This window comes from Rhinolophus ferrumequinum, chromosome 16 (genome assembly GCF_004115265.2).
Source record: "Rhinolophus ferrumequinum isolate MPI-CBG mRhiFer1 chromosome 16, mRhiFer1_v1.p, whole genome shotgun sequence".
Lineage (NCBI taxonomy): Eukaryota > Metazoa > Chordata > Mammalia > Chiroptera > Rhinolophidae > Rhinolophus > Rhinolophus ferrumequinum.
In genome coordinates this window covers 28,530,304-28,558,146 of record NC_046299.1, presented here as the reverse complement: position 1 = coordinate 28,558,146, position 27,843 = coordinate 28,530,304, and the positions used below count along the sequence as shown (strand labels likewise).

The following is a 27,843-nucleotide window of genomic DNA, read 5'->3' as shown; positions in this document are numbered from 1 at the left end:
GAGGTGGAGCGGTGAGATGATAAGCGAAGCAGGACTTCAAGGAAGATGGGTAATTGTCTATTTCAGAGATTCCACAGAGGCCAAGCAAGGAGAATAAGAAAAGACCATTTGATTAGAGCAAATTATTTGGTACAACACTGCATTCACAGGCTGTGTGTTCTTCAAAAAAATTCATGGCCAAATAACATGAGTAATACTCAAACACTCAGTGAAGCAAAATAAAATAGATTTCTTTACTCTGAATCTTTTAATTGTCTTTAATATTCTAATGTGGTATGGAAAACTTCAAAAGGAGAGCTATGTATTGAGTTTTTCAAACTTACACCATCAAGGAGTCCTTATATCATGCAGTCTCTTTAGATTTAATGCATTGAGGAAAACCCTTTGGGAAAGCCGGATAAGGGACTGACTGAATGAGACATTAGGAATCTGAAGGCGTGATGTGGAAACTGGAATACATAACGTAATGAGTAGGGGCATCTGAGCCAAAGGAGGAGTTTGGCAAGTAAAGAAAGTAGGTCTACTCACTGGTAACTAAGAACTGTAAGCATGTTAATCTTTGTAAAGTAAAGCCTTTTTTGCATGACTCCTCTGCTAAAAACAAACAAACCAAAACAAAACAAAAAAAACAAAAAGAAAAAGAATGAAGAGTTCCCTGCCTCTGATGGATTAAACCTCTTTGCTTGACATTCAAGGCTCTCCTTGATCAGGCCAGCTGACCTTTCTGATTTCTTGTCTGCTCTAAATGCCTGCTCTACTCACCGTCCCATTCATTTTCCAGCCTCTTCACTCTTGCTTACCACGTGAGTTGCCTCCCCCAACTGCTCCAATGAGAGCTGTATCTGTTTTCCAAGGCATAGCTCAGATCTGTTTTCCCTCTGAAGCCTTCTTTAGCCATCAGACTTCACAGTGAGTTCTTTTCCCTGAACTTCTAGAACATTCACTCTGAAGGACTCATTTGAGGCAGCATGTTGGAGATTGCCTGTGTGATTCAGAGCTGAGAGAAGAAAAGCGTGTCCTGAGCTCTGCAGCTCTCTACCCCTCCCAATACACCCAAATAAGGCGAGGCTGAAGTCATCCAGCAGCACATAAGAGCAAGGGTATAACCCCATCAAGGTGAATGTCATAGACTACACTTTGTTGTCATGCAACCATCTGCTCTCCCTTGAGGCTAGAGGAGTCCATTCTCTTCTTGCCCAATAGTAATGGGCACCACTTCTTGATACCTAGTACTTTATTGTCTTGGTGACTCCCACAACATCCCTAAGAAGGGGTCTTAGTATCCCCATTTTACAGAAGAGGAAGCTGTCTCTCAACATTCAAGTCAGCTTGTTCCTGCTCATGACCAGTTCTGCAGCTGGTCAAGGGAAAGCCAGGTGTAGAACCCCATATACCTGATGCCAAAGCCTGAGCTCTTTCTGTCCCAGCATACCACCTCCACGGTCACACTGACCACCAGAAATGTAATGACAGAGAATGACAGCCAAAGACTTTACACTCTGCCTTCTAGTGCCAAGTATATACCAGTAGGCAGAGGAAGGCAGAGTAGAAATCTAGTTAGGGTCAGTGTACTTTGACTATCAGGGAGGTTCTAGGTACATTCTGGGATCTCCTAAGGACCTAGCACAGATCCACAGAGGTCCCCTTGAGTGCCCATGGGCCCTGGTTAAGGTGAGATCTGGAGTGTGCTGTGTCATAGGGCCACAGGCATGGCCTAGAGGGCATAGGAAGTCTTCTCTTCCCTGACCTCTCACTGATGTCACCAGAGGGCGTGACTTCTATTTCTACCCTACTATGAACTCTTTTGCTTATCACTAGACTGTGAACTCTTTGAGGGGAGAAGCTGTCTTATTGACCCGTTCTTGACGCATAGCTGGTATATAATAAACACATAATGACTATTTGTTGATTGGATGAATGAATAACAAGGTAGCAATGGCAAGGTGCTCAAGGTGGCATGATGGAAGCAACACAGTGTAGTCAACCTTTATTCCCCCATCAGAAAACTAGATGAAATCACCCCATGTTATGTTTCTTCCCTATTGTTTATACACTACCCAGAAGTCTGGTTTCCAGAGACCTTGACAAAACCCCGAACCTCCCTGCAATAATGTCAAACCTCATAATTTTCAAGCCTCATCTTCCAAGTTTGATTGTGAAATCCTGCAGCTCAAAAGATGTGTGTTACTCTTTGCCCATGTCCCACATCTTTCAACGCAGTGCCTCGCACAGAGCAGAATGTATATAAATGCGTGTTAAACGATTGCTTTGGAATGGAATGGAATTATGGTTGGGAACCTGTCCTAGTAGTCCAGTCTCCTGGAGATAGTTCTTGGTGATCAGGTTATAAAAGGGAGAGGAAATCAGGGTAGTGACAAGACAGAACAGGAAGAGGGGGCAGGACCTGTCAGCTCATTGGATGCGGGAGGTGAGGGAGGAGGAAGAGGAAAAAGGATCCAAAGACTTTGATCCAAGCTGATATATTGAAGGTTTATGCCCAAAAGAGAATTATGGAAATTCTTCTTCCCCGTGCCCCTCTCATCCTCACTTCTGTTTGAGCATGGAGGAAAGATTCCTCATGAATTTCAGTTGAAGTGTTCCTTGGAGGCAGACTGACCTGGGACAGTCACTCAGGGGAGTCCAAAAGGACAAAAAGGAAGGGTTTGCCTTGGTCCCGCTGTAGAAGAGCTTTGCTCTGCTGAGGAGGAGGAAAAGAAATTTGAGCTGAATACATTTTTGGTTGGTACAACTTGTAAGTGTTCTGTTTGATAGCAGGGTTGTTTGGCCTATTTCATAACTACACATAGCTTTTCCAAATAAATGGTGTCTGTAGAATGTTCAGGTTAATACATGAGTCCGGGGCTCAAGTGTTTGTGCTGAATGACTGAGACTTCTTTCTTAATAAGTCATCTTGGCATTTTGTCAACAAGTAAATTTGCTTTTCTAAGAAACTAGATTAATACTTCCTGTACTTTGTGCTATTCACAGATCTACAATGCAGTGAGAAGGGGAGAAGAAACAGAAGATACAATTGGATCTCTTCTCCATTTCTGCACAAAGCTCCCAGGCTCCGAGACAGCCCATGAAAGGATTAACGTTGGTCCCTGCTTAAAGCAATGTGTCCGAGATACCGTATGTGAGTATCGTGCCACCCTCCAAAGGACTTCTATATCTCAGTACATCACTGGTTCTCTGCTAGAAGCAACCACATCTTTAGGAGCAAGAAGTGGCCTTCTCAATACTTTTGGAGGATCCACCGGGCGAATGATGCTGAAAGGTATGTCTGAAATTTCACTTTTAACTTTTCACCTTCGAGCACAGAAAAGAATCTCGGTTAATATTTGTACTTCTGATAAAACAGTGTGTTCACTGATTAGCAACTTTTAGTAAAAGTAGCTGCTTTCAGAGAATATAAAAAGATAGCCCTTTATCAAAATCCCGTGAGTTGTAAACAGTCCAAATAATAAGCATTAAGATTTTGAAATTTTTTTCCAAAAGAACTAAATGGTTAAAAAGCTATCTTTAATTTTTTTTTTCCAATTGTTCAGACAGGTGGTTTCTCCTAGTGGTAGTCTATGACAGGTGTCAATTACTGCGATAAGATACTCGTAAACAAGTGTATTCACGTGATCGCAGTGAAAACCAACGGTGGCTGGGAACAGAGTGTAATATAGTTCTTTTACCTACACAGATTCAGTAGGTTCACGTAGACCAAGAAAGCTAAAGGCCGTCCTCCACTGACTTCCATCTTAAAAGATGAGATAGACAGGCGTTCTGCTGAAAAATGAATGCCAATGGAAAATGGGTCCCTCAGCATCAGAGCTTCTCAGCTATTTCCCACGAGTAGCAGACAGGCAGGTCAGAAATGTCAGTGCACCAAAGAACCTTGGAGATTTGCACACTGCACAGCTGTCACAACCTGCTTGGCAGCCTTCCCTGGCAGGAAACTGCCAACCAGACGACGAACACATAGAGCAGCATTCCATTGCCTGGGGGCTGCCAAGAGCTCGATCAGACATCCAGTCATTTGTCTCAAGGAGAGCAGCTCTTCCTCCACAGCAAGCCCCAGACCCGTGACCTTCTGATCCTCCCCCTGCCCCCACCGCACCCCGACACACACCCTAAGCGGGTGAGAGAAGGTACACGCCTCCCTGTGTACCACATGGGTGCCATTTTGGTTTGTTTTCTGGAGTCACTTTACATTTTGTAGATTGCTTAAAAATGATGAGTGGAGAAAAACAAAAGATGTGGAAACACTAATCCAAGAGACTAAAGGGGAGAAACTTGGTTTCATATGTTTTTCATTCATTCAGCATATGTTTTTGGAGCCTCTACTAGTTGCCAGGTGTTGGGTAGGGAACAAAACATAGTTCCTGCCCTCATGGAGCTTACAGTCTCTAGGTGGGAAGCAGTTTTCCCAATGCACAGGATTTAAGACTTCTGTACTCTGCTGTGGCTCCGGGGGCCTGGGAAGCCTCCATTCCCCATTCGCACTCTTCCTGGGAAGTTGGGCTGCAACTGGCATGTGGAGTTTGCATTGCTTCAGTGATTGTGACTCTGTGTGAAGACCTCATCCTGTGAGTTAATTAACATGTGTTTATCAGATACCTACTCTGTGCCCAGCCGTGGGTAGGTGTGAGGAATGATCTTAATGAAATGAGTCAGTTTACTTGCCTTTAAGTTGTTTATGATCCTAATGAGGCGGCCAGATTTGCATGCATCAAGAATTCAAAGAATAATATGAGGCTGCAGAGAGTTAAGTGCCAAACGATGTGGAGGTGGATCTCAGTGTTCAAAGAATTTGGAGAGGGAGTTAATGGACTGTGTGACAAATGGCGTGGCCTGACACATGAGACCACAAAACAAACAAAAGTCTATGAAAGCCACTTTCTTCCTTCTCCATGAATTGCAAAGGGATGTATCCCCAAAACCAGGCAGACTGCCTCCAGTCTTACACAGACCTTTGGGGAAGAAAAAAGGAGGCTGCTGGTTAGTGTGTCTGTTGTCCTGATAGTAACTTAATCTCAATTGCTATTTGCGCTTCCCTGTTCAGATCAGAGCATCATAGATCAACATTCCCAGCTCTGGGACTCACTGGACCGTCAGCTAATGTGTTACCTTTAAACTGGTGTTTTATGCAAGGGTTGGGAGTTTCTTTCAGCCTCTGTTTTGCAGCTCTATAATGGTTTCTGATATCCCCCTGTAAGTATAATAGCTTACTGCTGAGTAACACAATTAGCTGGTTGGCTTCTGCTCCAGGCTTACTTCTGTAGCTCGGGCTTGTTTTCTTGGAAACCTTTTTCAACTTCAGTGTACTCGCAATGGGATTTTCAAAATCTATTATGTGCCATAGTGAAACATATGTTTCTTCAGCATGCAATGGAAGAAAATGCATCAAAAAATTATATGAATGTTTGAAGTCATGGAGTGTTTATAGAATCTATAGATTCAGTGTATTGACTAGTTGGGTCTTGAACTCTGTTTGCTACATACTCCAGCAGGGAGTCTGGTAGACATGCCAGCTGCTGTGCCGTGATTGTCTGATTCTTTTTATTGTTCACTGTGTGTCCTGTGGCATTGAGTTGGTCAACAGCTTTCAGCTCTGTATTGCTAGTTAGAATCTATGGGAAGAGTGTAACACTCACTCAGTCCCCTCTTTAGAAATGGCTTGTATTCCAGCAGTTCAATTCTGAGGAGCTTGTGGAACTTAGAACACTTTCCTGGAGAAACAGGATTAAACGCTGTGATTTGATTCACAGACTCTAGTCCTCAAAAATCTCTTTAACCCGTAACATAGTTTAAACCTACACACTTCCCGTGGAATAAAGAGAAAGACACCATTTTTAGATACTGAGAACCACCTCGAAGAAAAAAAGCAATATGAGTTGAAAGACAGTTCTTGTTGAGGGGAAATAATTTTGATTAAGATGAGGAGAGAGTTAAATTTAAACTTTTATGGAGATTTTGAAAAGAATTTTGGGCCATTTCAGAGATTTTAGATGCTGGCATCTTTAGTTCTTTTATTATGGTTAATTATAATTTGAAACTCATACCTATATGAAAGAATCAAAAAATTATTACCCTAGTAACTTTTCTTCTTCTTCTTCTTCTTCTTCTTCTTCTTCTTCTTCTTCTTCTTCTTCTTCTTCTTCCTCTTCCTCTTCCTCTTCCCCTTCCCCTTCCCCTTCTCCTTCTCCTTCTCCTTCTTCTTCATACTTATAAACCGAATGAAGAAGGGAAAAGGGAGGCAGGGCAGTGTTTAAATTTTTTTTTTCCGTTGGGAAAGGGTAAGGAAGAGGGTAAAAAATAATGACCTCTTCCATGAAAGAAATCACGTTTGAAAGAGGTTAAATGGATTTGGGAAAGGTAGAGAAAAAGGAGAAGGGAAAAAGACAAATACTGTATAATTCCATTTATATAGGTTACTCAAAATAGTCAAAATCATAGAGACAGAAAATAGAATAGTGATTGTGAGGGACAGGTTGGGGGTGGGGAATGGGGAGTTATTGTTTAATGGGTATAGAATTTCCCTTTTCAGGATGAAAAACATTCTGGAGCTGGATGGTGGTAATGGTTGCGAAACAGTATGAATGTATTTAATACCACTGAACTGTACACTTAAAAAGAGTTAAGATGCTCAATTTTATGTTATGTATTTTACCTCAAAAAAAAAAAAGAATCAAAGATTTTAAATGGAAGAAGTACATGTTATGTAGGTCTTTGGTCCCAGGTCTACAGTACTAAGATGTTAGAAAGAACTGAGGTTGTAAAGAAGAAATATGAAGACAGATAGCTTTCCATGTGATCTCCAGGTGGCCTAAGTTAACCTGACTTCCAGAAGTGATTATGATTACAAGGTGAGTGTTGGAGCAGCGTGCAACCCTCATGGTGAGAATAGGAGAAGGAACTATCCAAGCCGTTGTTCATTATTCACAAAGTGTTCACAAGTCAGGAACTGGTAACTCAAGGATTGATTAGTCAGAGCTCTGCAGCCGTGTAGCTTGACTACAGTCTATAGGATCTGCTAATTCTTCGACTTCTCCATGAACTTGCACACCTTCAGTGGTACAGGTGGCTCTAGAAAGACAGCCGACAATCAGCACACAACATTCCTGGTTTTCTGCCTTCAGGACTACCAAGGATGGTCTGTCTGCTAAGTTCAAAGTTTGCCAAATAATGAGAAACGTTTTCTGATATGAAGCATTGATCACCAACGGTATGCCCTTGATTACAAGTGTGCTGTCTCAAAATGGAAAATGGAGAGTTTATACCATCCTGTCACAGCCTTCCACGAGTTTACTACAATTAAGTGCTTTCTGCTTTCCGTCCAGGTCCCCTTCTTCCCCTCCCCATTAACCTTGCTAGAATCTCAGGAGTGGCTCTTATAGATAGCAGTGGCAGTCAAAAGAATTATAGAATTCAGTAATCAGGAAGAAGTTTTCTAAATGTATCACCTGTTTTTGTTTCTTATTTTTCCCAATGTACTTCCTACTGAAAATTACAAAATCAACGTTAAGTAAAAATGGAGAGAAAAGAATGGAATAATGGATAATAATGTAAAGCACTGACATAGCAAAATTAGAAAAAATTAGTAGTGATAAGGAAGAGGATTTTCAACATAAGACAGCTAGTGTTTTTCAAATGTGTATATTGTACCCACTGATATAATCAATTTAGTTCAATTAAACTCAATTTTTATTCTCAAATTGTTTCTTAGTAAGTTTGTAAATTAAAGGATTAAATATTACATATAACCAAGACAAAGCTTAGTTACCTATTTTTATATTATGTAGAAAAGAAAACACCACTGTTCATTTTTAACCAGTTTGAGTGTGTGTATGTGTACGTATAGAATAGCTATATTAAAGTTACTGGTCATATACAGGCTTTAAATAGAATATTAATATGAAAAAAAGAGTGCCCTATATATTTAATATGCTTATTTGAACATAGGAAATATGTTGTTTCTGATACAAAGATCTAATAAATTTTCAACTTATTTTTTTAACTACAATAAGTACATTATTCTACTTGTGTCTTTTTCTAAAGTTAATACCTCTGAGTATGAAAACAAGAAGTCATAATAGGAGTACACACGCACATTTGAACTACCTGACGGTACCTCGTAAGTAATTTAGTTTATAAAGGCTGTCTTAGTTGACTTCCTCATAATCAAAACAGTTACTCTTTACATGCCTACCAGGCAGGGGAAGGCAATGCATAGTTCTAATTCCAAGATTTAAGTTTATTTTAAAAAATCCTCTGACTTAGTTTTCTGACCTTGAAAATATTTGCTTGATGGTTAAATGTATGTGTTAATGTAATTTGGGGTATGTTTCTGTACCAGTTAATCAACTACAAAGTATTCATTCACTGCCCACTATGGCCCAGTGCCATGTCACCTCTTGGAAGAATGCAAAAGATCACATCTGGAAGTCTTCAGCTTGTAAAGTATTATTTCTCACTCCAGAGAAAATGTAATATTAAGTTTCTGGTCTACTGAGGTAGCCCCTACTACCCCGCAAGAAATTCATAAAGTGCCGGGCTACTCCGTTGCTGGTAGAGTCTGTAGCTGGCGGGGCCGGGAAATGTGGTGGGCCCAGGACAGAAGGCATCTGCCTGGAGACCACAGGTGATCAGATGTCATCCAGGATTGTCACGCCATGCCCAGGAGTGACCAAGGAGTGTGACTCCACACCCCTCCTTATAACCAGGGGGCACTTCTCCAAAGAGCCAGTGGAAAGTGAAATCGCCTACTTTAAATATTACTGGAGACATGATGCTTCTTGAGTCAAAACAATTATGCATATTTTTTTCTGGAGAAGGAGGGTCAAGCAGGGAATTACATATCTTCCTTTGAATTTTTTGAAGACAGCATCTCCATTACTGTTATTTCTAAACTTTTTAAACTCTTCCATTTGAAAACTGAACATATGAGAGGACTAGACTTGGGTAGAATTAGAGTAATACTTGTTTAACATTTTTAGTTCTTGCTAGGTGCGAGGTATTGCTCTGAGTGCTTCGCGTGTATGATTTCATTGAAAACCATTCAATAGTCCAATGAGGGAGGTGCTGTTTATTGAGGAAACTGAGGCCCAGAGACATGAAAAGCTCTCTTAGGGTGCAAAGGTAGTGACAGTGTCCCACAGCACTCAGACAACCTGTTGAGTGCTTACCATGTTCCAAGCAATGCACCAAGCCCTTCATCTGCATCATTTCATTTTGTCCTTATTGTAGGTGGAGTTTTATCCCCCTCCCCAGAAAAAAGATATGTTGAAGGCCTAACCCCCAATACCTATAAATATGGCCTTACTTGGAAATAAAGTCTTGCAGATATAATCAAGTTAAGATGAAATAATTTTCAGTTAGAATGGGCCCTAAATCCAGTGTCTGGTTTTCCTTATTAGAAGGAAAGAAGAGACCTAGAGACAGAGCCGTGTTTGGGTGAATACTGAGTGGTAATGGAGGCAGAAATCGGAGTGATGCAACTGCAAGCCAAGGACTGTCAAGGACTGCTGGCCACGGCCGGGAGCTCGGGAGAGGCAGGAAGGGTTCCGACCGGGGTGTCAGAGGGAGCCCGCCCTGACGACACCTTGGTTTTGGACTTGTAGCTTCTAGAACTGTGAGAGGAAAGATTTTTGTTGTTTTAAACCATCCCAGTAGTGGTAATTTGTTACACAGTGTAGGAAACAAAGACAGTCATTTTGACAATCCTGTGAGGAAGAAATTGTTACAGTGGTTCCCCGAGAATAAGACCTAACCGGAAAATAAGTTCTAGCATGATTTTTCAGGATGACATCCCCTGAACATAGGCCCTAATGCATCTGTGGGGACAGAGTCCCAGAGAGCAGTTTCCAAGCTGTCGGCCTCATGTGGAAAGTTGCTAGCTCGGGTAGTAAATGGCCGTCAGCTGTGACTAGTTGGCCATCAGCTATGACCGGTTAGCCATTAGCCAGCCACTTATATAACTGCTGTGGCTGAGTTGGGGGGTTGGTTGGTTGGCAGAGAAGCAGAAGGTGGATTGCGACTAGCAAGTGGGGTTAACAAGCGCAGATGGCGGATTGCGGATCGTGTGGATCCTACTTCCTGTGTCTCGCCCAGCCGCTAGTGAGACTGGGGTGCAGGAAGACCCCTCATTGGGTTACTGGCAGATGTTTGCTTTTGTGTCTCGACCAGATGCCAACGAGAATATAGTGGTATATATTCCCTACCTATGGCTCCATTGGTATTCCTTTTTGGCCTCATCATATCCTGTGTTCTTGTGCAGGGAGTGGGACCAGAGACCCCGCATGACAGCGTCTTTTGGAACAAAAATTAATATAAGAACTGGTCTTATTTTCGGGGAAACATGGTAGCCCCAGGAAACTTAAGCTCAAGGAGGTTAAGTGACTGGCCCAAGGCCACACAACTAGTAAGTGTGTACAGCTAACCCAGACTAAACTCCAAGGCCCTTGATCACAACTCTGACAGAGACATGTTTGCAACTCTCCAGTGGCGCTATCCATTTCTGCCTTGTTTTAGTTGGTTTTCTGTTCCAAGCTCTAATGTGCATCCTCCCCTCACAGACGCACCTTGTCTGGCACAGGACCAGGCCTAGACGAGACAGCCCATAAACCTTCATGGAATCAAGTGGCAGGCCTGTTCACAGAATCAGGGTACATGTAATCCTTGCTCTTTGATAACACTTATTTGAAAGAAAACACTAATTTAACTGTAGGTTGTACAAACATAGGAAACTTATACAAAATGAAAATGCCAGTACATTCAGGAAGTTTCCAAGCTGACACAAGTGCCAATTTTCAGTGTCTTGAAAGCCGTTATCAGCACCAGAGTCCTGGAATGGTTGCAGGGTTATCTCTGGGGCCTTCCTTACTCCTTGGCTGAAGTCTTTTCCCCTCCTTCCCAGGTATCTGCTGCCTCTGGGGGTCTAGAACCCCCCTCACTGTACCACCCCACCCACTCCTCTCTCTCTGTCCCATGAAAACATCATCTCCTGTTTTCTCGGCAGTGGATCCCAGCTGGACTGTGTGAAAAGAGTGACCTGATGGGTTAGAATAGAGACCTGGAGTGTTGCCTGATAGGGAAAGTCCCTCAGGAGGGCTGGGGACAGATGGACGAGCTGGTGGTAACTGGCACTGGGAGTGGGGCCCACAGGTGCAAAGGCTTGAGACAGGAAAAGGCACGGTGAGTTCAGGGAGCTGCTGGTCTACCAGGTTGTTCTGGCCAAAGCTTGGGAAGCACAGAGGGTAAGTAGGAAGGTGTGGGCTGGGGCAGGGAGAGAAAATAGGTCTCCAGGGGCTGTCTTTCATGATAAAGAGCTTGGATTTTACCTTGTTAGTAATGAGAGACACTGAAGGGTTCTAAGGAAGGCTGTAGTTTGACCAGACTGGTGTTTTAGAAAGATCCATCTGGCTGCAGTGTGGCCGCAGTGTGGGATGGCTACGCACAGTGCCATCCTTAGCCCACCTGCGTCAGAATTGCCCAGCATGAGTGTCCAAAATGTGGCTTTCTGGGCTTCACTCCCGAATCTACTGAATTATAATCTCTGGCATTTCATGCTTAGTATGGAAGGTGGGTGGGGGTGAAGGGCAGTGAGAACGGGAGGCATTTAGGAGGCTATTGCTAAGGCAGCATACTGCTGGCACATGTGGTACTGGGTAAAAATGACAAAAAGGCCCCCTCCCCACTCTGCAGGGTGATGCAACCCCATTCCCACGCATATCATGTACTTCACAGCCTGTGGGCTGGGTTTCAGGGCTCTCCTCCACTCGGGTAAGCACCGTTGAGCAACGTACAACTGTTCTCTGTACCAAAAACTCTAAATCCTTGGGAAGCCTCAGAGAGATGTACGTGAGAGGTAGAACTGATGGAATGTGCAGACTGAATGGGCTAAAAGGAACTGAGTCTAAGATGATGTTAATTTTATCTTTTAAAAAACATCATTTGAAATCCTTCCAATTTGTTAACGGTTAAAATTTAATTATGATTCTTGAATCATATGCCCATCCCCCCTTTCCCCGCCATCACTTCAAGAAATCAGGAAGTTTATTAGAGTTTATTAAATCCTAATTATTGAGTTCAGAAAGGTGATTGGTGAGGACAGCAACCCCAGATCGTCACTTGAGGTTCCCATATTTGAGCTGGTCATAAAACTGTCACGACCTACAAGTTTCTTCCAGAAACTTGGAATGGGCCATATTCCACAAATTCACTTGCAAAATAGTTATTTGAAACTCTATACCCAAAGAAACAAAAGCAATTAGATTCTAAGGCTTCCTCCCAAAAGCTTGCCTAACACATGTGTAATTGAACTCCTAAATATTTTAAATGAGAAAGATGATTTTTCAATGTCAGTAGTTAAATGTTCCCCCCAAACAAACTGGAATAAGAAATTATTGTATTTATCCTAAAAGAAGCAGGTTTGATTCTAGGATAAAGAGCAGGTAAAATAACCTTGAGGGAGTCAAGAAGTACATTAAAACTGAAGGTAAACTGAGATGTTTAAGAACAATATTAATATTTAAAGCTGAAACAGTTACCAATAGAAAAACAATAACTGGGAGAATGGACCAAATTCCTCATCTTTCAACAAGGCAATTGAATATGTTCTTCTTTAAAAGGAAGGGAATTTAAAGAAATAGGGATGTAAGCCTTTTTGGGAATAAGATAACTGCCATAGAATAGACACGGAAACATGCAAAGATGGTTGCCTCCAAGAGAGGCCTTTTACTTGTTTTCTGCCCATCTAGACTGTTTGAATGTTAATTTCTACGTGCACATACTACATGTATAATGTTTTTGAAGAGGCATTTAGAGCCTATGTGAAGACTGATCGACTCAAGCCCCTCGTTTCCAATACTATTGTTGTCAGCAGCCCCCCTGAAGACCGTTTGGGGCTCACGTTCAAATGAGAAGGGAGACAGATAGGCGAGGACCAGAGGCTTTGTTGAAGTAGGAAAAGGGGCGTAAAAGGAATAAAGCAAGTGTTATTTGAGGCTTCCTGTGTCCTTCTCGGACTTTCAGCCTCTGAGTTGCTTCATGGTTGGTAGAAATTGAACGTGAGCATCATTCTGCCTTGGGTGCAAGTCTTGACTTCAACACGGTGTCATCTTGAGTAGGTGACGTTATGAGGCTTCAGTGTCTGCATCTGTAAAATGGAACTAGGAACAACAACTTCGTAGCGTTGTCTTGAAGATGAAATGAGATAACGTATGGAAAGAACTTAGCATAGGATTTGACTCCGACTGTGTGTTCAGTAAGTGTTATGACGATGAAGATGATGCTGAGAACGATGATGATTGCTGCCACGTGTTACTAGTGTCCTGAAATGCCAGCCCTCCACAGTCTTAATTCAGACACGCTCTGTCATAGACACACACACAAGAAGGAAAAACACCCTCCAGGTTTCCCTGGCTGTGGGCCCAACGCAGTAGCATCCTATGGGACACTTAACAGCAGGTCTCCAGAGGCCAGAGACCACCCCTGTGTAAAAATCTTTAGGTTTTCCTTAGGACCCATGCATTAGGCCAGTCATTGATTTATTCCCTTAACGAATGTTTGTTGAGCATCTACTATGTACCAAGCACTGTGCTAGTCCCTGAGGATAAAATGGTGAATAAGATACAGTCTTAGATTTAAAGGAATTCACCTACTAGTGGAGGAGATGGACAGATAATCACGCAATTTTAGGATGGTATAATGTTATAGTTGAAATAAATACAGGATGTAGGGGCTCAGAGGGAAGGTTGTACCACCTTGAGGGAAGTGTGAGGTTTCTAAAACCATTTAAGATTCAGGAGAAAAGTGCACACCTGTTTAACTAAGGAAAACGAGCCCTCGCCTGTGTTACGACGTTTCTGTTATTTCTACTTCATTCTCTGCCTGTTTCATCTTTCTCCAAAGTAGAAAAGATGCTAAGCATTTATTCCTGGGATTGGGAGCCATGTCCCAACCTAAAAATCTATGATTGGTACCAAATTTAGTGTTCAAGTTACAATTTATATATTTTTATGAAGGTGCATTACTCATTACAATAAAAAAAAAGATTTTTTTTCAGTACATGTAACTAACTCTTTTAAATGTTTCTAAATCATTTATTCTTTTAAGAACAAAAACTCATTTAAGTAAGCTATGAAAATTCTTGTCCATGGGAACATTTATGGAACATAATGGAACATGCTTATAATTTGTTTGTAATAATATGTGAGTCAGTAGCAAATATTTAAGAGGATAAAAAGAGAAGATCTCAAAACACTCTGAGTCATTATTTAAACTTCTGTTGAAATTGAGTCTTAAAACCAAGAAATCATAAAGAAATTAGTAGTGCAGTTAAAGTACTAAGAGAGCGTTTTAAGTGTTTTGTTTTCTATGGACTAAATTCTAACAGAAGATATTTGACCATTTTCAGGAAAGTCTATAATGTTTTGCCAACTTGTAATACATATTTGGTATTTTGAGTCTTTTAACTCTATTTCATTATGACAACAAACTTTGTTTTTAAAATGGCTTCTTTGGTATTAATTCTACAAGTGATTCTATGAATGCCTGAACACATGTGTGACCCCTCTGAGGCTCTTCCTGTGAATTTGACAGTCACCAGAACACCCTTTGTACCAGTGGTGGGTATTTTATCCCTGTTTATCCCCACAGTCACATTTTTGCATTAATAAGCAGAATCATCTAAAATCCATTTCAACCAGATATTGTTGTGGATTATCTGGGAACAGGGAATTGAGAGTGCTAAACGTTTCAGAGACCCTGGCAACTCACGAGATCTGGAAGATCTACAAAGTCTAGAACCAAAACCTTTACCTGGGGTTGATTAGCATATAGGGGCAAAGCCAGCATTTGATCCCAAGTCTGTTTGATTCCCAAATCCAAGTTCTTAACTACTGGGAAACACTCCAGTATTACCACCCACTCAGGTCTCCGCCTGTGTGTATGTGTGTGTGTGTGTACGTACATACATAAGTGCAACATGGAACCCCTGATTTGAACTCAGGTCCATCTGACTACAAAACTGATTATTTCCTTATATACGTACCTGCTCCCTCCTTGACCTAGGAGGACTTCCAGGATATCTGAAGCATTCTTCGATATGGGCACCTCTGAAGGCCGATGGCAGGGAGGTCCTTCCCGTCTATAGCTGAGTAGTCATAGCACAGAATCATAGTACAGAATCATAGCACCGAATGGGAGGAGAAGGGACGCCTGTTAGCTAATGGACCAAGCTGACGTAGCCCTCTTTGCAAAACGAAGCCACATAGCACCTGGCCCATGGAAGGGGCTCGGAAAATATTTGTTGAGTGAATGAACGGATGAAAGAACACGTGCCCAACTGCAGCTGCCTTACAGTTACCTGTCCTACATCCAGGAAGGAAAACGTGAAGCCCTTGGATTTGATCCTCAGAGCATCACCAACATCAAAAGTCCATTTCCCAGCAATGACTATTTTTCAAGCGTCATTTATAGAAATGATTTCAGCTGATCCCAGCCCTGCCCAGTTTGTGACTGAAGAGGTAGGTGGCAGAAGACAGACCTTAGGAAGCACATGTAAGCCTTTGATCTTCATTGGCCTCTGAGCAGGAAAGCCTTGCCCGGTTGGGAGGTATTAACGGCCCACAGTGAATCAGACAGCCATGGAATGATTTCTGTCTGGTCTGTTTCACTGGTTGCCCAATGTGCCCACACATCCCTGGTCCAGTTGGCAAGTGGTCCTGAGTGTCTTATCTCTGCAAAGTAGTCCCACACTGTTGTTGGGAAAAGGACAAAAGGGAAAGAGGCTCCAGTCTCTGTGTTAGCCCTGCTTCAGAGGGTCTGGGATCTCTTTCCTGAGCAAAGAGGTAAGGGCACCTCTACTCTCCAGCCATCAAGCCAGGAGAAGAGTCCCCATTTCCTGTATATCTTTGGGGAAGGCCCTATTCCCTAAGGTTATCATTCCCCGGCCATCAAGAAGAGGCCACTGATGCTGGAAATTTATTTACTTTACAAATATTTATTACATACCTACACGGCCAGGTACCAAAAATAAAACAGACATTGTCCCTGCCCACATGGAGATTATAGACAAGTGGGGAATCACGTAATTACAAAAAACAAATGTCTAATTGTGACAGTGATACAAGCTGCAAAGAGAGGGACATGGCTGTCCAAGACCCTCTAAAAGGGGGATTTGAAAATAAATAAATAAATAAATAAATAAAAGGGGGATTTGGCCCAGGCAGAGAAGAGCCTCCCTGAGGCAATGATGTTTTAGCTGAGGGCTAAGGATCCAATAGATACTAACTAAGAGAAGAGTGGTTGGTAGTGTGTTCTGGACAGAAATAATTGTATGTGCAAAAGCCCATTGGCAGAAGGGAGAATGGCAAGTTTGAGGTTTGGATGGAGAGTGGGGAGCTGGAGGGTTTATCAGTAAAGTCTGGAGAAGTCAGAACGACGAAGGTGAACAGGTATTGGGTACTCCTGTGTGCCAGGCATTGTGACAAGTGTTTTTTAAAGTGTGATATAATTTTTAAATGTCATTTTTACATATGAGGAAACTAAGGCACAGAGAGGCAAAACAAACTGCCAGATAACACAGACTGTTATTAAGGGCCCTTGGCCTGTATCCCGAGGAGCCATGGGAAGCCATCAGAGGGTTTTAAGCACAAGTGACACAATGAGACTTATGTTTCCAAAGGATGATTCTGATAAAAATAAACTGGATATGCCTCCCTATGCACAGCCCCTTCTAGCCCCCTTCGTACCCAAAATAAAGATGTTTACTTTTAGAAATTTCATGGATATTGAATCTGAAATCAATGATTGTTCTGAAGTAACAATCCAAATAGTATTAGCTAAAATGCTGTGTAGTTGTTCTGAGGAGGTGGGAAAAGGAGGAATGGCCTCGTCACCCAGATCTCTCTGCTATCTGGGAACGGCATTCCACAAGTTTACAAGAGGCTGTGAACAAGAGGGATATGGAAGACACTCCGCCTCCAGGTCCAGGGGGACTGTTAACACTCCCCTCACCCCCAGCACTCACAGAGCACTGTCTAGCAGTGTCATACTAATACGAGGGGAGCAGAAACTCTCTCAGGGGCCAAATCCAGGACATGGGAGTTTTTCTTTCATAGCTACAGTATTTTTAAAATCGGGCAATTTTGCATTAAAATGTAGAGTTTGGGTTTCTCTGGCAATCCTGGGCCACCATTCTCCCTGGCCCTGTGTTCTGGCCTGAACCCAAGCACCACCCCAAGACAAGACACACCAGCTCCCTACCCTTCCCCTGATACACCTGACCCCACCTCCCAGCTCCGGTCTCATGTTCTCACCTGCCTGGCCTGCAGGCATCTATGTTTGGGACCCTTGGATTGTATGCTGAGATTCACACATGCCATCAAGAATATAAGATTTAGGAGGCTGGGCTGGACGTTGGGACTAAGTGGAGAAGGGCTCTAAACACAGAAAGGTCATCTGTGAATAGTGTTCTGGTTGAGGGTCTTGTTCCAGACAGGAAAAGCACGTGAGGTAAAATGTTAGCGCAGGAATGAGGGCTGCGCAGAGAAAACAGTGAGGAAGTGGTTCTCAGCAACAATCTTATGGTGGAGACGGTGAGACACAAGGTTAATTCAGTAGACGTGGTTACAATTCGGAGAGATCAAGCTGAAATTTGGACCGAAAGCATTAGTGAGCCATCGCAGGCTCTTACGCAGGTTGCACTTTAGGACGGTCAGACCAACAGCTGCATGTCAGGGTCTGGAGCCTGTAGGTGGGGACACCCTTTGTCGGCAGGAGAACGGCCGTTACAAACCTGAAGGGTTATTCCTGAGTTAGGAATGGTCTGCTCCAAAGCAAGGGCCAGGAGCCAGTGAGCGCCCATTTCGTTTTCCTTGGCACAGGGTAGTAGTGACATGAAAAGGACTAGTCTTGAAAATTTAGCCTCACCAGGAGAAAAATGAAATGTAATAAAACTTAGAGTTGGTTAAGAATGGAAGCATTTTTGCTGTGACACAGCACCATTGTGAAAATTTCCAAGGTCTTGCCAAGGGGTGGGTGCCACTAAACCTGTCCCCGAGTCAGGACACTGGAGTGCTCTTGGCAGTCGGCTCAGCCCAGCGCCTGGGAGCAGGGCCTCCTTGGGCCTCCGTAAAACATAGATCTTGCCCAAATGTGGAAAACCTTTAGGGACATGAAAACCATTAGGGATACGTAGCCCTGATTTGAACCAAGCAGAATAAACAAACCCCTGCCCAAATTGGAACTTGCTGGACGCCTTTCAGAGTTATCCAAGGGGAAAGGCTGGAGGCCTCAAGGGTCTTCGAGTGGGTTAATCTCTTGTTCCAGCTGCTTCTCTCCAGCCTGATGAGACTGCGTGCGCTTCGGTCTCTGTCCTTTTCTGAAGTCTCTTAACACCTCAGTTGCAAACTCACAAATGGAATGTATTCTGAACCTATAACATATACAGTACTTTCTTTTTTTTCCCCCCTGCTAATGGGATTCGAAAGCCCAAGTTAGATCTTCTGGAAGTGTGTTACATATTCAGAAACTGGGTTGGAAAAGCTCCAGAGAGCATTCACATTTTCCATAGACAGAGTCTTGGTAAGTTCCCAACCTCCATTTCTATTTTCAATATCCTTTGTCACTCTTTCCAGCCTAATAGTATACTTAGTTTTCTACATGGATAGTATAATATAACTTTCTCTCTTCCCATAACAGCTAAATAGCATGTTTTTTGATCCCATATTTTTGTAACTGGGGAGGCAGCTTCGTAGAGAATTATGAATGTTCATTCATTTACTACATACTCCACTCAGTGTCTGCTGTGGGCTGGACATCAGTAGGCACTGTTTGGGCACCGTGGAGGGGGTGGGTCGAAGAAGAAGAAGCAAGTCCCCTAACTCACTGATGTTCACAGCATATTAAAAGGTGGAGATGGACATAGACATGGGAAACCAAGACACAGAGCGGCTAGGAACCAAGCCCTAGATGGTCACAAATTCAGAGATCCCAGAAGCATGATTTGAGCGACTCTCGAGCTAGACTGAGGCTCCTACCCTGTCTCTCAAATATAATATAAATATAATATAGCACAATATGGAAAACATTTACTGAGCGCTAGCGTGGCTTTGTTCTAGCCGGGGATGAAAACAATGGAAAAGAAAGCACTATTCTCAATCTCTAGTTGGTGATTTAGTTGACAGATAACCTGAATTGTGAACATGTGGTTACACTGTTCTGTGATACAAAGATATGAGGCAAAGATTAGGGGGCTTTGGTGACACACAGACCACAATCCCAGATCTACCACTTAGGAACTGTGTGACCCAGGGCAGACTACGTAACTCCTCTGTTCCTAAACTTCATCATTTTGCCTATAAAGTGGGCACAATGCAGATACTTGCCTCAGATAATTATAATGGGATAAAATAAATGAACCTAATGGATGTAAAGTGATTGGCCCTCCTTCCCAAGATTCCAAGCCGTGTCAGCCGCACACAGCACCTCACCTGCCTGCAAGGTCTCTCTTGTTTCCCCAGCTAGCTCTGTTAGACGATGCGCAGGCAAATTCCTTTTGCTCCTTCTCTCGCTCAGCCATGAGGAAGCTGGAATTTTTTTAAGGCACACTTTTCCTTTCAAAAGAAAAATAGAAAAAGGACAGAAGGAAAAGAGGGAGGAGAAAAGGGATGGAAGAAGGGAAAAGGAGGAAAATGAATAGGGGAAAGAGGAGGGACGAGAAGGATATACTGATGGACCAAAGCAGACATGGTCCATCGCATGGACTTACTACCCCATTTATCTGCAGTGGGTCACACATCAGCCTCACCAATGGTCCATTTGTAACACTTTCCGTTCTTCTCATCCTTGCTTCTGCCCTAAATGTCTGGACTTGGAGAGATTAAACCAGCTATCTGAAACAGAGTCTGCTGACCTGGCTGCCACATCCCTTCCAGAACCTTCTCACCTCTCCACAGAGAGCCCCAGGTCTTGGATCCCTTTGGCCCTAGGCTGTGTCACATTCCTTGGCATTTATCAGTCTTTCCATCTATTCATTCAGTAAGAGCTCCTGAGTCCCCCTCTCTGCAGGGCCTCTGCCAGGTGTTGGAGATAGCAAGTAAGATGTAGGAGGTCCAAACAACAGTGCTGGACTCTGAAAACAGCACCGGGAAAGGACCTAGGGCTCCTTTGTATCACGTACCTAGTACCCAGAGGTGACTACTTACTACTTAACTTGAATGTAAATTCTGGTGATTTTGTTTTTTTAAAAAGGCCATTCTTGTACCTTTATCACTTTGGACTTAAAAACAAAAAGCTTGTATTGCTTTAAAAATATCGTTAATTTACTAACAATTTTCACCCCAATAAATTAAAAAATATATATATATATGTATATATATATATATGTATATATATATATATATATATACATATGTATATATATATATATATATACATATATATATATCGTTATTAAGACTAACCTTATTTACTACTGCTCAGTGAGTACAAATTAATGAGAAACCATGTATTTATGAAGTGGCCCATGGCATAATAAAATGGCTTTATTTTAGTCTTCTATGTTGAAGGTAAATTTTTTAGGTCCAGTTTCAACAAATCATTCTGGGGGACCTCAGATTTGATGAATCAATCTCTCTGAGCCTTAGTTTTCTGTATCCACAAAGTGCTAATGAGAGGCTTATCCTCTAAATCAAAAGAACATAGAGGCATTTGATTTGTTGGCTGTGTTGATGGTAAGCCTTTATACAGATGTAAGCAGCTGTTGCTGCTGTCTAATAATTGTGATGCTAAATGATGACTAGGGCTGTGGTCGTTAGTGTGGGTTTGTGAAGCCGGTGGGCTCATTCCCTGCTATCTCCGGATGCTTCTTTCCCTGTGGCCGCCTCATGTGTGCTTCTCAACTGGTACGGTGCAGCTGAGTCTCCTGGGGAGCTTGTTGAAGTGCGTGTTTGGCTTTACCAGACCCCGGGTGAAGACGGAGATCCTGAATTGTTAGGGGATTCCCAGATGATGCACTCGCTGCTGCTCCAGACCCGCGTGTTAAGTAGCAAGCCTCTAGATTACTTCTAAAACCCCCTCAAGGGACCTTTCTGCATCTTGTGGCTTCTGTGTCACCCACCTTTGCCTGAGGAAAACCAGTTCATCCTCTGCGGGCCAGGCGCTTCCATGCCAAGAAGGAAGCCTGCTCCCTCCTGCGGTAGCACCTTTGGTTGCTGCCACACACAAGAGGCAGCTTTTCATGTTCTCCCGTATGTGGGTTCCATTCTACCTTGAGGTCTCATGCTTAGCCCTGAAGCTGTCTTTGAAGCTTGGTGTGGTCCGTTCACGGAGCCTACTTGAATCAGTCTTTGAAGACTGAGGCACTGATCTCAGCCAATTAAGTTCACAAAAGACAAAAAACAAGAAGGGACTTCTAAGCCCAAATGCACTTTCCCAATTTCTGAGAGCTACACACAGCTCAGTCAGTGCAAGTATAGAAACAACCACAACAATAATAACTATCATTGATTGAATCAGAAACTATACATGCCACAAACTTCCAAGTGCTTTACCACCAGCAACCCTCTTGTAACGGAACGTGTGGCCTCAGAACCAGCAGAAATCTACGGCTCCACCTGAGGCCTCATGAATGAGAATCTGCATTGTTTTTGCATGATTCCCAGGTCGAAAATAACTGGGTTCAAGTCCTACCTATGCCACTCACTGATCTTGCAACCGAAATCTTTTCTCCCCTGCCTTTCAGCTCTAATCCCATGTTCTCATTTCAGTTTCAAGGTCAACTTTAAAAACCCCAAGTCCCCTCCATTGATAAAGATGTTTGAGAATTCCTTTGGTGCCCAGGATTGGTGGTGAAGACTCACTCTGAGTGGCCAAAGGGGAGTTCCAGTTTATGACTGTCCCTTCAGAGAGAGCAGCGGCTGGCCAGTTGGGTCCCTTCAGATGAAGAGATTACAGAGTAATTAGATATGATCCACCAGCTGTCAGAGAATATAATCTCTTTGTATTATTTATATCTATATCTGTAACTGTAGGCAAAAGGGAAGTCACCCTGAAAGAAATAACAGACCAGTGAGTAATTGGGCCTTCAATAGAGTGAAGGAACCACATGTCTGATGTGTATTAATGACCTATTTATCCCCTTTGCCAGCTTGCATGTGCTTATAAACAAGTAAATGTTAGTGCACGCCCAGGGCATATGACACGCTGCCCAGAGTTCATGTGGAAACACGCAGGCCTTCCGTTAATGGCCCAGCCACTCTGCTGATTATTTTATATACGTTTAATGTAATTCCCACAGTAACCTGGTGAAGTAGGATCATGAGTCCCATTTCAAAGATGAGAAAACTAAGACTTAAGGCTATCAAGTGGGTACCCTTGTTTTAAAAGGGGCAGTTAGGGAACCTCATGGTGATCCCAACCCCTTCCAACCTCAGAATTTTGCCAGAGTATTCATTCCAGCCATGTATGATATTTTACTGGTGAGGAATTTAGGAAAATTGATTTTCCCCATCTTTTCATATCATAAATGACATTTTGTGCTCCTTCTAGCTGGAGTTCACAGGAAGCTGAGCAGATGGCCTGTTATTCTGAGAGATGAATTATAGGGTTGAGCAACTAGAGAGTGGCTGAGTAGGTATTTGAACTTGGCTCCATCCCACTTCAGAGCCCAGGCACCTGAGCACCCCTGTATGACATCTGGAGCCCAGGGCTCCTCTGTCACCACATCCGTACCCCATGCCTCTGGTAGGAGGCACATGGATGGAGGTGCCCGAGGCTCTCAGGTGCACAGCCCTGGTTTGCATGGTGACAGCTGGCCACAGTCTAGCAGCATGGGCACAGACACCAGATGTTGGTCAGCCTGCACTGTCCACGTCCGGATGGGGGCGCCAGCACCTCTTTTGTCTCTGCCGCTCAGGCTCACTTGAGAGAGGCCAACAGCTGTTCTTCCAGGTCCTATGACTATTTTATACGAAATCAGAGAGGAACTGACCTTAGGAAGGAACTGTGAGAGGTCCCTCCCAAATGTGTAAAATCCCTGTGTGTTTTCTTTACATATTTCATTGGGCTGGCCTATATACCCTTCTCCCACCTCCCACTGCCGTCATAGACATCACCTCGCAAGGCCAAATGGCCTTTCTAACCCCCTAGGTGTCAGCCTACGAACAGCTCGTGAGGATTCCTCTTGGTCTTTCACAGCACAGGATAGTCAGGATGTGTCTTCAGACATTCCTGCAGGTGGGAGTTGAGGGGAAGCAACGAGGATGGGCTGGAAGGGACCAATTCTTGAGACGACTGGTAGATGCATGGATGCAAACTCAGCCCGGGACATGAAGGAATAACAAATGCCTCCAAGATTTTGGACCTGGGGAAATGAAGGTGGTACTACGAAAAAGAAAGGGCAAAGTTAGATCCAGTCTGCATATCTTGACTTTGAGATGCTGGGATGTTCAAGTAGACACTCCTGATAGAAGCATCAGGATTGGATCTGCGGGACCGGTCAGATTTGGAATTACACATTTGCAAGTCATCTGCTTAGCTCTGATGATTACAGCTTGAGACGAGCCTTCCTAGGAGAAGAGATGAGCAGAGGCCTGAGACCTGTAGAGTTCAGGCTGAGGGGCTGCAGGGAAGCCCAGAAACCACTGCTATGGCTGGAGAGTTAAGAGGAAAGCCTGAAGAGTGTGTTGTCCTGAGCCAGGACTCGAGGAAGGTCCATGGTGTTGGGCTCAGAACTGGAGATTACCAGGCTTCGTCTACTAACAACTCTGGTGATTTTAATGCACCAAGTCATAATGTGCTCGAATCTAATAGTAGCCGCTTTGGCATAGCTATTTTCGTTTCCTGTTAAAGGTGGCTTGATTTTGTAAGTAAAGATCTTATGCCATCACACATAATCAAAAAGCCATTAACTGCATAATTAAATACAAAACATTCCTGTATGGCCTTGTCTACTACTAGATAAGATACATCTCATAGGTTGAATTCACATAGTATTTAATGAGCGCTTGACTCGAAATAGAATTTGGTCAATAAGTCGGGCTCTAAATACTATGACCTTCCAGGTTTGGGCCCCATTTTAGTCAAAAAGGAGAACTGAACAGTTTTGAGTCTGTACATAAATTAAGCTCTAGTACCCAAGGTGAAGAAATGGGGAAGAGCATGGACTTCTGAGTGAAATGGTTCTGAGGCAGAATCCTGGCCTCACTACCTGCTACCTGTAAATATTTCTGCAAGTTACTTAACCTCTCTGAGTTTTCTCAACTGTGAAATGGAATACTAATCACACTTAGGCCTCAGAGTTGCCGGTAGAGCTAAAGGACATTCTTAAATAAAATGTTAGCAAGTAATACTATCAGTACCATTGTTATTTCCTTTTATAGGCAAAAAAAAAAAAAATTCCAGGTCCATATGTGTTTTTCTTATTAAATGACTTGACCTACCCAAAGTCTAGTACAGGTCATTTCTGCAATAATATGTTCTAAATCAGAAATAACATGTACCAGTTTTCTTTTAAGTCACAGAGCTATTTTAATTGATACTCATATGGTCAAGGGTAGAAAATGTGATTATAATAACAAACAACAATAAAGAGTACATGCTCAACATGAATTTTTTAATATATTTTTTAAAGCAAACATAATTTTAAAAAAATATTGGCATGTTTGTGATTTGAAGTCATGGTTACAGTCACGTCCCAGTTTGCCATCTGTTCTTGTCCAACTTACAGTTCCAAGTTAGGGCCAGAATTGCAAATAGACAGCAAATGTCTCTTGGTCTTATACAAAGCTCTTTTCCGTTAGACTGTACTTACACATGTAATATAGAAATATAAAAATTAAGGTACATTTAAACGTGAAAATCAAAGTAATGCACCATATGAATAGAATAGTGTATAACAACCACATGATCATCTCAAAAGAGACAGAAAAAACATTTGACAAAATCCAATACCCTTTTATGATAAAAACACTAACTACAAATAGAAGGGAATGTCCCCAACCTGATAACGAGCATCTATGAAAAACCCACAGCTAGCATAATGCATAATGGGGGAAGACTGGTTCCACCTAAAATCAGACAAAAATATCCATTGTTACCACTTGTATTCAACATTTCCTGAAGATTCTAGCCAGGGCAATTAAGCAAAGGAAAGAAATAAAAGGTATCCAGGTTGGAAAGGATAAAGTAAAACTATCCCTATTACCATATGACGTGATCTCATATGTAGAAAATCCTAAGGAAATCCTAATAGAAAAACACTATTAGAGCTAAGAAATGAGTTCAAGAAGGATGCAAAATGCAAGCTCAGTTGTATTTCTGTACATGAGCCGTGAATAATCTGAAAATGAAGTTAAGAAAACTATCCCATTTATAATAGCATCCAAAAGAATAAAATATTTAGGAATAAAGTTAACAAAAAAAGTGCAAGATTTGTATACTAAAAACTGCAAAACATTATTGAAAGAAATTTTAAAAGACCTAAATAATTGGAAAGACACCCTGTGTTCCTGGGTTAAAAGACTTAATATTGTTACGATGGCAGTAGTCCCCAAAGCTATCCACTGAATCAGTACAATCCCTATCAAAATTTCAGCTACCATTTTTGCATAAATTAACATGCCTATTCTAAAATTTACATGGACTTTCAAAGGACCTAGAACAGACAAACTAATTTTTTAAAAGAAGAATAAAGTTGGAGGACTTAACACTTGCAATTTCTAAACTTACTACAAATCTACGGTAATCCAAACAGTGTGGTACTGGCATAAAGACAGACATATAGGCCAGTGGAATAGACTAGAGAGCCCAAAAATAAACCCTCGCATACATGGTCAAATAATTTTTGACAAGGGTACCACGACCATTAAGGGACAGTTATTTCAACAAATAGTGCTTGGAAAATTGGGTATCCACATGCAAAAAAAATTAATTTGGACCCCTACCTTACACCATATACAAAAATTAATTCAAAATGGATCAAAGACCTAAGTGTAAGACTATGAAACGTAGGGGGCAAACTTCATGACATTGGATTTGGCAATGACTTCTTGGGGCTGACACCAAAGGCATGGGCAATGAAAGACAAAATAGACAAATTGGGCTTCATCAAAATTTAAAACTTTCGTGCATCAAAGAACACTATCAATGCAGTAAAAAGGCAACCCACAGAATGGGATAGAAGATCTGCAAATCACACATATGATAAGAGATTAATACCTAGAATATATGTAAAATTCAGCAACAAAAAAACAACTCAATTCAAAAATGGGCAAAAGACTAGCATAGGTATTTCTCAAAAGAAGCCAGACAGGTGGCCAATAAGAACATGAGAAGATGCTCAACATCGTTAGTCATTAGGGATACACAAATGAAAACCATGAAATGCCACTTCACACTCACTAGCATGGCTATAATTTTTGTTTAAATTAAGGAAAACAAGCGTTGACCTGGATGTGGAGAGATGTGAGCCCTATACATTGCTGAGGGGAATGTAAATTGGTGCAGCCACTGTGGAAAACAAATTGAACATTCTTCAAAAAATGCTAAACATGGAGTTACCACATGATCCAGCAATTCTATTCCTAGGTATTTACCCAAGATGAATGAAAACATATGTTCACACAAAAGTTTTTGCACAAATATTTATAATAGTATTATTATGTTAGTAGTAATATTGTCATTCTGATAGCCATAAAGTGGAAATAACCCAAATGCCCATCAATAGATAAACAAAATTTGGGCTATGCATAAAATGGAATATTATTTAGCCATAAAGAAAACCAAAGTACTGATTTGTGCTATAACATTGATGAACCTGGAAAACATTATAATAAGTGAAAGAGGTCAGACACAAAAGGCCACATCTTGTATAATTCAGCTATATGAAATGTACAAAACAGGCAAATCCATTGAGACAGAAGGTAGATTAGTGGTTGTCAGGGGCTGATGACAATGAGGGGGGGGTGAGGGGGGCTGTGGTAATGACTGCTAACGTGTGTGGGGGGAGGGGATAAAAATGTTCTAAAATGTATTATGGTGATGGTTGTACAGCTCTGTGAATATACTAAAAACCACTGAATTGTACCCTTTCACAAATGAATTTTCTGGTATGTGACTTATATCTCAATAAAAAAGAAAGAAGTGACATAAATAGCTCAGCAATATTTTAGCATGGAAGGATTTAACTCTAAGACTGCTCTGACATCTTGATAGGGTTTGCTGATAATGCCAAGCTAGAAGGAATATGCATGTTCTCTTCGTAGAGGGAGGAACTACGGAGTAAAGAACAGCAGATTTTTTAGGGGGAAAGGGGCTTTTTTATTTTTTTCCACTGGGGAATTCATTACTACAATGTATGGCAAGATACTATGGACATTTCTTTTTACATGAATAAATGAGGTATCATCGGGGATCTTTAAAAAAATTCTTTTCGATGATGGTGGCCAGCACACCAGAGGGTACAAGTTGCAGGTTATAAAAACAAAACAAAAGTTTCCATAGCCTGAAATGTTTTGATATACGACTGTCTCCCCATCTGGCTTCTAAGATGAAAGGTCCCAGAATTCTTTCTTCTCCTTTCAGAGGATAAAGTAATGATGATGTAAAAATGGTTAATTTGTACATCAACTGGTTAAATTCATCTACTGCATCTGCCATCCCTCAGGAATGTGCTGCATGGGAAAAGGACATTCAACTGTCACCAACACTTCCAAGTTTCCCTCCTGTTAAATTTGAGTCAGTAATGCGATTTTCATCTACACAGCACAACACATTATTATAGTTTACCATATGAATTTTGGCTCAATTAATTTTGTTTACCCAAAGTAATCAGAAATAGGCCATCAA

At 42.0% G+C, this 27,843-nt stretch overlaps 1 protein-coding gene across 3 annotated transcripts in view; it reads left to right on the top strand.

Annotated features, from left to right (window-relative positions):
• The window catches only part of PLCE1 (phospholipase C epsilon 1), a 302,602-nt gene that overhangs the window by 137,303 nt on the left and 137,456 nt on the right, over nucleotides 1-27,843 (top strand). For all 3 annotated transcript variants that reach the window (XM_033130698.1, XM_033130697.1, XM_033130699.1), the window contains one exon: nucleotides 2,989-3,277. In XM_033130698.1, the coding sequence (XP_032986589.1) occupies nucleotides 2,989-3,277 (289 nt within the window). The remainder of the gene's footprint in view (nucleotides 1-2,988; nucleotides 3,278-27,843) is intronic.